Here is a 10,649-nt window from a genome sequence, read left to right on the forward strand (position 1 = left end):
AGATATTGGCAAATGGAAATAGATCAGATTACATATCGAGTCAGCGTGGACTAGATGAACTTACTGGTCTGTTTCTGTGCTGTGTGACTTTCCGAGTCTGCAGAATGGATAGGAAGGAATTCTAAAAGGGAATTTGGAGTGGGAATTATCTTCCATAGAAGGCTGTGGTGCATTTCTGTTGAAATTTATTCAGAGCTAAGGTAATGAAATAGTTGACAGATCTTAAGCGAAACACAATTTATTTAAACACTGTAGTGAAAATACAACCAAAGAAAGAGGAATTTAGAATAACCTAATTCTGCTGGAACACCGAACAACGTAATAGTTACAGCAAGTATTACTGTTAACTGTTCCAATATGGTCACAGCCCATAATCACACTCTTTGGCAAGAAATGATATTCAGACACAGGTTTGCACATGCACTCCTCCAATCCAGTAGGAGAACAAATCATCCACAGAAAATTCTGCAGCCAGAAAACATTCACTGAAGCTTCCAACTCTGTTGAGACCCCAACAGCTACTGATGCAACTGAAAAGCGAAACAGCAAAATTTTAGTCTGTGAGAGCTGGTTGCACTCATTCAGGCTGCTTTAAAAAAAGTCTGAGACCTCTCAAGCTATTTACTCAAGTAGTCTTAACCAGACAGCTTTGTGCTGCTCGTTCAATCCCTCTCTTAAAAGAAACCAGGACAAAATAACGCCTTACAGTTACAGCATTGTTTCACTAGTTCGCACATTGTGCAATTACACAGGAACCTGGGGAAGCCCAATTAGGCACTTGGCCCTGCTGTACAGCCCCTTGAGTCACTGACTTATGAACAGGAGGAGGCAATTCAGCCCACACAGTCACTTACATGGAAACAGAGTGAGGTAACTGATGCTCCAATATGGCAAGCAAATGGGGTAGAGGCTGCACAGATTATCTGCTTCACACTACTCTTCATGCATCCATTGCTCATGGTACACATGTGGGACTTCAATGCAGTTTTCTAGCTTTGAGGTGGGAAGCCTAATGTTTTGCGAAAAATCTCAAAGTGGCATAATCCGAGAAAACAGACTTGGGTTCTCTCTGAAGATCAGAATCTGGTTGGGATGTCTCACCATTTCAGAAGGCGAGTATTACGGCTGATGCTGGCATTGTGAACAATATGACATCCAGTGTAGGGTCACACGTTAATGTGGGGAGAGTTCATTCAGAGTCTACCATCCTCTCTCAATTGCTGCTAAGCTCAATGTCATTTTATGTGTAAATTCCATATGTACTTACATGGGGAATGTATGGGATTTCTCAAACTATCAATGCCTTCCTTGGACATAAGTGCTTACTGCCAACACTCAACTTTTAATGCAATTATCTCTTATTCTCACACAGCGCTACAGAGTAAATACACAGTTTCTTCACTCTCTCCTCATGGTACCATCATCTCAGGGATTAGACTGGCGATGTTCATTTGTACCGTGTCTGTGGCAAGATCTTTCGTTCGAAAAGAGATCAAATCTGCACACAATGCCCATAAATACTCTCTCATCTAGGCTCTACAAGTGCAGAAAGATGGTTTTATTTATTTACTGGAATCATCTTACAATGAAGGACGACATACCATTTACTTCCCTCATTCCTGACACCCGTGTATGTACTATTTTTGGCGACCAATGATTATGGACATGCAGGTCCTTTTGGACAACAGCACTTCCCAACCTCACGCCATTTAATCATTACAAAATGAGATGTATGCTATTGCTGGCCACATCCAAATTGTTTGTTTGCCTTTCAAATTACTGTGGTCCAAATGCTGATAACGTGATACCCCACACGTAACAGCATTTAGTCTGGAAAAGGGCTCAACTCTCTGCATTGCCTCAAATAAACAATTCTCAATCCATGTAGTATATTTCCCGTTTCCTCTGGACTCCAGCTTTACTCACTGACATGTGTGCAACTAATTCAAAAGTATTCTGTCAATTCAAATACATCACTCCCACTGGTTCTCATTTGTGGATGTTTCAACCATTATACGCATATTACTCAGTCTTACATGCACTGGGCAGAAGACTGCAACACACAGGAATTGCCAAAACAAACAGGAAAGTACATCTCCTTCTGTTGATAATCAAGTTCTCTCTCTTTCTCTTGCTCTCATTCATATATTACATATACTGAGTTAATAAATACTCCAATATTTCTGAATGTCTTGTCTCTCAAACCGACCTCTTTCAGTTTAAATGTATTGCTCACATTTGGATACGCCATGATTATAATTGATTAATGAAACTAAAAAAAAATCATGAGGGAGCAGCTGGCCAGAATCAATCGGACTCGCATCTTAGCGGGGAAGATGGTGAAGCAGCAATGGAAAACATTTCTAGGGATAATTTGGGCACACACCTATAATTTACGGATGCTTTACTTAAACAAACTCCACAGGTTTACCAAAGATAACTTCCCTTTTCTGAATCTAAGTTTACTCTGCCAGATCATATCATGACTCCCAAAACGTTTAGTTTTCACAGTCCTCATAAAAGATTCCAGTATTTTCCTCATAACTGACATCAGGTTGTCCAAATTTAATTCAATTTTATTTTCCCTCCCATTCCAGTTTTTATTTGGGTCATAACAGTTACCTTCCACAGTGTAGGAACCAGAAATTCCAGAATCTAAAGAATTTTGAATGGTAATCAATAATTCTCTCTTGTAGTAACAAATTTTAAATGACATTTGGATAAGTACATGAACAGGAAATAGGTGGAGAGATATGGGCCAAGCCCAGGCGGGTGGGACTAGGATAGTTTGGGATTATATTTGACATGGACTGATTAGACTGAAGAGCTGTCTGACCCTGTAACTCTTTCACGAGCACTATTACCACCTTCATGTGTTCCCTAGGACATACCAGAGCAACGTACCAAACTTCAGTTCAATTAGTTTTGAGTAATTCCTCTTTATCAATTTTAATCTCCCACAGTTTCTCATTTTCACAGTCACTGTCCTGTAGAATTTCTGGAAGATTTTCTGCATCTTCTTCTATGGAGACAGAGTAACGTATCCCAGTCAGCAGTGGGGATGAGGTGAAGAGAGATGGCCTCTGTCACCAAGTGAATATACCGGAGCACTGACTTAGGAGATGATGGACAAGGCACTCACTCCTGCTCGGAGAGTTCTAGAATCTAAAGCTTTCAATGAAACTGTCATTTGATGGCCATCGATGGAGTACACTGTAACTGGTGACACAAAGCTGTGACCATCTCATTTTGGAATCAAAATAGCTTCACAGTTTGGTACAGGCATAGGTCCCGGTAGAGATAAGAATAAGTATAAATCAAAATTTTAGTGACTTCAAGTGTGGCCAGAGGACAGCTACAACTGGAAAGAAGATTATGGGGTATTCAGAAAGAGCACTGAGGCAGAAGTGAAAACTGGGAATATTATTGGTGATAAAGTGAATAGTATGATATGAAACAGCTCAGGGCAAAATGGGCCAATGGTGGTTCCGAACACTTTTATTCATCCTCAGATGTTTGTAAGTGAATGTGAAAAAAAGTCATTGAATAAGAATTGAGTTTGTAATTGAAAGTGAATACAACAGTTTCCATCTTTGCCAAACAAACACAGAAATTAAGATGTTGTTCACAAAGTTTGACAAAATTAATATATGGACAGATTTAGAGAGACTTACCGGGAACACCAACAAAAGCGAGGATGGGATAGTAACCCGCTTGAATAATCATCACTACAGCTTCGATCCGCCATGTTAATGGTACCTGATCGATCGAAAACAAGTGAAGGCCATTGGATAAACTCCTGTCCATTGTTGGAACATTCCAATCTATTCCTCTCAGATTCTGGTACGTTCTTGTAACATTCCCATCCATTGTTCTCACATTCTGATCCATAATTGGAACATCCCAATTGTGTTGCACAGCCACTGATACTGGGGGATAACGCATTGAAAGAAACCTCTTATTAATAGACGAGGGAAACCCTCCAGTGACACAGTTAGTATCCATGGAGACTGACATTAATTAGAGTCACGGAACAAACAGCTCCAGTTAACCCCTTTCACTCTGACACTTTTAATATAACAACAATACCTGGTCTAGGTGGGATGCTGACATCACTTGCTATTGGTCTTAGTGCCCATCTCCAATTACTCTCACAATGATAGAGACAGAGGAGAAAGGTGGTGCTTTCTCTGCACAGGTTCGATGATTCCTCCATGTCATCCACATGCGATGCCATATGTAACCGTGCACCTCAGAGCCAATCAAGAATTTGTTACCTCACTGAAGTCTCCTCCACCACAACAGCTGCCCATCTAAAAACTGTCTCTGGCCACAACTGCCCAGAAGAATGACAAGAAATGTGGATGTCGCTGAACTTTTCTCTCACTGCTCTAATAAGGCAATATTTTATATTTAACACAACATTTTCAATAATTTGCTTCTGAAGTTGCCGATTGAATAAGAAACAGTAAGGAAGAGGAGAACGGTGGCTGTGCAGACGGGACTGAAATAACCTGATATCGTCCAGTAGGCAATTCCTTCTTCAATGACAGAATAAAACACAGAGAAAGAAACAGAATAAATTTGGTTGAAGGAATGGCGAGTGACAATGTAAACAAAATACGATAGATTGAAATGGAATGGAGGAGAAATGAGTTTATATATACTGTTTAATCAATGTGTGTGTGCAGATAGATAAGATTGGTCATGTATGCGCAAGACATTCAGAGTTATTAATGGAGACATAGTTGGTACAAAATGATGCAGATGATGTGACCTTGTCTTGTTTGTATCTTGTTAACATTGCACTCAATAGAGAGAATCAGTCTCCCCTGTTCACACCTTTATTTATTCCCATTGTACATCTGCTTCTCTTTGACCACAATTAAAAGCCCATTTGTGTTTTGCACTGCATCCCCACACTCTGTTTTCTGTCACCACTCCCCCACCTCTGTCAAGGGATTAAAAAGATCATTTTCCAATCCTTTTCAGTTCTGAAGAAGGGTCTCACTGGACTTGAAATCTTAACTTTGTTTTTGTGTCTCCACAGATGCTCTCGGCCTGCTGAGTTTCTTCAGAAGTGAATCAGCACTAACTGAATTTTCAATGAAACAAAGAACCGTGCATGCTGGAACTCTGAAACAAGAAGAAAAATTGCTGGAGAAACTGGGAGCTTTGAAAAGGCGTCACTGGATCCAACAGCTTAACATTGCCTTCACTCTATAGATGCTGCCAGACCTGCTTAGTTTCTTCAGCAATTTGTGTTTTTGAATAAATTCCAAAAATGTGTGTCGAAGTTGCTCAAACGCCCTCCAACATGGAGCACCAAACACTGAGAAGTGAATGGCAGCGCAAGGTTCACAAATGCATTGGTTCCAAACGACATAACACTGGCGTCATTGACACTACAGAGCTCTTAATCATAGGTCAGGGAGAAAAACATTCACTTTTAAAACCTTCCTACAGTGCAGAAACAAGTCCTCCAACCTAACAATCCCACACCGACCCTCAGAGTATCCCATCCAGACCAATACCACTATTACCCACATAATCTACACATCCCTCAACACTACGGGCAATTTAGCATGGCCAATTCACCTCGCCTATACCTCTTTGGTCCGTGGGAGGAAACCCAGAAAATCTGGAGGAAACCCAAGCAGACACAGGGAGAATACACAAACTCCACAGACACAGTCACCCAAGGGTGGAATCAAACTTACATTCCAGGTGCCGTGAAGCAGCAGTGCTAACCACTGAGCCACCATGCTGCCCAAAAATGCCCCTACTGGAAGGAAAAAGGCTCAGATGAATATGTCAAAGGGTTTTGAGGAATGTGACAAATTGGAGACGTGGCACTATGGTAAAACCATCAGAAGAATCAGAATATTAAAATGGAAGTGTTGCCACATCAGAAAACTGAGTGGGTCATGACGTACAAGGGCAATGGAGACTCGGTATGAACTGGGGGACAGGCAGCTGAATTACACTGCACTTACTGTTGTAGATACAACATTCAACTGTTTGCGTTACAAACAACAAAACTAATGCTTTGCAGTCAGGGCGAAATGATTGAAAGATCAACAGGCTAACAATCCTACTACAACCAGTCATAAATGCTGATGGAGGCAGTGAGAGCTGCCACTGCTGGAGTCTGAGACAACAAGGTGTAGAGCTGGAGAAACACAGCAGGCCAAGCAGCATCAGAGGAGTAGGAAAGCCGATGTTTTGGGTCTGGACCCTTCTTCAGAAATAGGGAGGTGTTGGGGACCAGGGAATCAGAAGTCTTGGAGGAGGTGGAGGGCGTGGGTGGTGTCATGGATGTAGGTGGGAAGTTCCTGGATCAAGGGGGAGAAAATAAAGTCGAGATAAGTGGCGATAAGTTCGGTGGGTCAGGGACAAACGGAGACAATGGATTGACCAGAACAGTCAGGTTTGTGGATTTTGGGATGGAGATAGAAACAGGTGGTGCAATGGAAGGCATCTAGAATCAGAAGATAAAAACTAAAGTTAGAGGAAAAGTTTGAAGGCCATGGCTGCAAAGCCTACAATGGGTCCTTTCAGAGCTCCACTGTCTAGCTATTGGCATGTACAGTATAACCTGCATTCAACTCAAAACAGCTTTCTGAGTTTGTCACTGCAGTTTGCTTCACAACAGAAGAAAAAAAATCTCCACAGTGTCTCAAGAAAACTGATCATTGGTTTACAACTCAACTCTGCTGCAAGCCCACCCCTGCTTGGAGAGGGGAGTTTATCACATTTAAAAAGACAATGCTACATGTCAATCCCAGGCTGGCAGCCAAACTCCACTCCCTCACCACTGACTTCATCCCTCTTCCTAGTAACTGGCTGAAGCTGAACCACACTGCTCACAAATATTGTGCAATATTTTACCCCTGTGTGAATTTCCAACCACCTTACACAACCCCCAACCCCATCATCACAAAAAACACATACATTTCAACCTCAGTACCATCTCAGTTCATCTGCTGCTGATGCTCACATCCATTCCTTTGATATCTCTTGATGAAACTCCCCAAACACACTCCGAGCTGGCATCCTCTGTTCTACTTCCCTATAATCTTGAGGTCATCCAAAAACCTGCTGCCCATGTGTTTACTCTCAACATTTCAATATCGTGGTGCTTTTCCATTCTGTGCTCACTCACACACACATTTTCTGGGAGGCAAAGCACCAAGATATTGAATTTCATATCCTTATTTTGAAATTTTGCCATCACACCTCCTTTTGATAATCTCCCCAGCCTGAAAACCCATTGAGATAGAGCTGAAGAAAGTTCACCTGACCCAAAACGATAATCCTGCTTTCTCTCCACAGGCACTGCCAGACATGCTGAATTTTTCGTCAGTTTCTGTTTGTGTTACTACTTTCAAGCATCGACAGTTCTTTTGGTTTTTCCTTCAAGACATTTGTTCTCCCTGACTTCCAACCTCCAGTGGATTTCTGGTTTTAACTCTCCCACCTTTTAAATGTTTTCAGTTTCCAAGGCCATAAGCTCTTGAATTTACTCCCTGAACATCCCTGGTTTTCAAAGTCCCTTTGTTTGTTCAGGATATTCCTTTAAACCTACTTCTTTGGCCAGTTTTTGGTCACTTATCCTAATATGTCCAAAAGTGCCTGGTATCAAATATCGTTTTATGACAACCTTGTGACATCTTACCTGAGGACTGCTATGTCGATATTGATTCCGTTTATTTCACCAACATTGCTCTCTTCGCTGACAGAGCAACGTCAAGAGCTATCTTTAGCTTTTAGCTGCAGGCAGCTCTTTCAAGCTTATTAAAATCCCAGGGTCTCTAGTGTACATCCTCTCAATGTAGTTCTAAGTTTCGTTTCTCCTGGACTGAAAACGCAAGCTTCTGATGACAACAAGAAGCACTCCGCATGCTCCAATTGACGTTCGGTGACCTGGGTGATTGATATCAGCGTTGGACCAATCGGAGCACAGGGGCGGTGCTAGCGAACTGGGCGGAGGCAGCTGCTCCTATGAGGGGTCTAAGCCCGAAACGTCAGCTCTTGTGCTCCGAAGATGCTGCTTGGCCTGCTGTGTTCATCCAGCCTCACAGTTTGTTATCTCGGAGTAAACAAGGGACAGAACCAGTGTAAACCACGTGATCATCCACGCGGGCAGTGCCCACTCGCTGAGACCAAGGTTTGCGCATTTGAGGCCAGAGTAGGACACGGCACAGAAAGTTAAACGGCAGAAAAATTATCTTCTTATGAGATTGGAAGTTTTTCAAACACTTGCTATGCGTCGAAAAACACAAAATGAAACTCCCTAGGCCTGTTTGCAGAAAACGAATAAACACTTCAGACGGTGACAGACCCCACTGACCGCCGCCATTTTAGTGGTGGGCAATGATGAGCGAGACGCATGCGCAGCCACCGACTTTGTAGAGGGCAAGTTGCGGTGGGACATATACACAGCCTTCCTTGGTGGAGAGTGCAAGGGGAGGATTTAAACAGAGTAAAGTTAAATCAAGGGAAATGTTTGTTTCTTCTGGATTTCTTTCCTAAATCGTAGGCTCATAACAGCCAACACTGCTGTAATTCTCCTCTGTGCTCCTTGATCGCCTTTTTGTCAATATCTAACTTCACTCTCTAAGAATGAGTATTTTTTGTCTCTGTTTCGTATTTTACTGTTACTTTCACAAATCTTGTGCTGCTGTATTACCAAGATTCATTTTCCCCAATATCTTTCACAGTCTGGAATTATTTTACGAGCAAGAGAGTCTATTTCCCTTCCGTTTCTGACCATCAAGTTCTGTACCATGGGATAACATGGTGTGAAGCTGGATGAACACAGCAGGCCAAGCAGCATCAGAGGAGCAGGAAAGTTTGACGTTTCGGGTCGAGACCCTTCTTCAGAAATGGGGGAGGGGTGAGAGGATTCGGAAATAAATAGGGACAGAGGGGGAGGCAGGTAGAAGATGGATAGAGGAGAAGATAGGGTGAGAGGAGACAGACAGGTCAAAAGGGACAATGTTAGAGCCAGAGAAAGTGAACGTAGGTGTGGAGTTAGGGAGGGGAAAGGTCAGCCCAGGGAGGATGGATAGGTCAAGGAGACGGGATGAGGTTAGTGAATAGGGGATGGGGTGGGGCTTGAGATGGGAGAAATGACTAGAGAGGCGCGACGAGCTGGGCTGGTTTTGGGATGTGGTCGGGGGAGGGGTGATTCTGAAGTTTGTGAAGTCCACATTGATCAGCTTGAGCTGGAGGTTTCCCAAGCAAAATATGAGATCCTGTTACTGCATCTTTTGGGTGGCATCATTTTGGCAATGCAGGAGGCCCAGAATAGACATGTCTTCCGAGGAGTCGGTGGTTGGGGGTTAGGTATTGAAATGGTTCGTGACTGGAAGGTGTTGTTGTTTGATGTGAACTGAACGGAGGTGTTCCACAAAGAGGCCCCCATGCATCCGCTTGGTATCCCCGATGTAGAGGAGGGCACAACGGGAACAGAGATACAGTATATCACTTTAGCAGATGTGCAGGTGAACATCTGTTTGATGTGGAAGGTCTTCTTAGGGCCTGCGATGGGGGTGTGTGGGGAGGTATAGGGGCAGGTGTAGCACTTGCTTCAGTTGTAGGGAAAAGTACCGGGTGGTTGGGCTGGAGGGGAGTGTGGAACGGACAAGGGAATCACGCAGAGAGTGGTCCCCCTGGAAAGCATATAAGGGTGGGGAGGGAAAAATGCCTTTGGTAGTGGGGTCAGATATCAGATGGCGGAAATGTTGGAGGATGATGTGTTGGATTTGGAGGTTGGTGGGGTGGTACATGAGGACAAGGGCGATTATGTTTTTGTTTTTGGGGGTAGAGGGTATGAGGGATGAGTTGCGTAAAATGCGGGAGACATGGTTGAGGGCATTTTTGGTCACTGGAGGGGAAGTTGCGGTCCTTGAGGAAAAAGAGCACACCTGGGATTTTCGGGAGTAGAATGCCTCATATCAGAAGCAGATGCGGTGGACGCAAAGGAACTGGGAAGAGAGGATGACCTTTTGACAGTAAGGTGGGTGAGAGGAGGAGTATTCTAGGTAGTTGTGGGAGTCGGTAAGCTGAAAATGGGTATGGGTTTCCAGGTGGATTGCAGAGAGTGGAGACAGAGAGTTCCAAAAAGGGGAGACAGGTAGCAGAGATGGTCCAGGTGAACTTTCAGTTTGGGGGGAATGTGTTAGTGAAGTGGATGAACTGTTCAAGCTTCTTGTGGGAGCACGAGGCAGCGCCGATACAGTCATCAATGTAACGGAGGAAGAGGTGGAGGATAGGGCTGGTGCAGCTTTGGATTGTTCCACGTATGATCAAAAGAGGCAGGCCTAGCTTGGGCCCATGCGGGTACCCATGGCAACCCACTTTGAATGTAGGAAGTGGGAGGAATTGAAAGAGAAGTTGTTGAGAATGAGTACGAGCTTGGCGAAGTGGATGAGGGTGTCAGTGGAAAGGGATGGTCGGGCCTGCGGGACAGGAAGAAATGGAGGGCCTTTAGGCCATCTGCATGCGGAATGCAGGTGTATAGGGACTGGACGTCCATAGTAAAAATGAGGTGTTGGGGACCAGGGAATTGGAAGTTCTCAAGGCATAGGATACAGTGAGTGGTGTCACAGACTTAGGTAGGGAGTCCCTGTACCAAGCAGAAA

The 10,649-nt window shown here is 43.7% G+C and overlaps 1 protein-coding gene across 3 annotated transcripts in view; it reads right to left on the bottom strand.

The window, feature by feature from the left end:
* The window catches only part of LOC132209797 (neuropeptides capa receptor-like), a 44,938-nt gene extending 36,575 nt beyond the window's left edge, over window positions 1-8,363 (bottom strand). For 2 of the 3 annotated variants that reach the window (XR_009445880.1, XM_059646976.1), the window contains exons 1-2: window positions 7,679-8,363; window positions 3,675-3,929 (exon numbers count right to left, since the gene is read on the bottom strand). Coding sequence is in view for 2 of the 3 variants with exons in the window: in XM_059646976.1 (XP_059502959.1) it covers window positions 3,675-3,891 (217 nt within the window). In the remaining variant the exon portion in view is untranslated. The remainder of the gene's footprint in view (window positions 1-3,674; window positions 3,930-7,678) is intronic. The other variant, XM_059646977.1, reaches the window with a different exon arrangement.
* Window positions 8,364-10,649: the final 2,286 nt, after the last annotated feature.

Source organism: Stegostoma tigrinum, chromosome 7 (assembly GCF_030684315.1).
Source record: "Stegostoma tigrinum isolate sSteTig4 chromosome 7, sSteTig4.hap1, whole genome shotgun sequence".
NCBI lineage: Eukaryota > Metazoa > Chordata > Chondrichthyes > Orectolobiformes > Stegostomatidae > Stegostoma > Stegostoma tigrinum.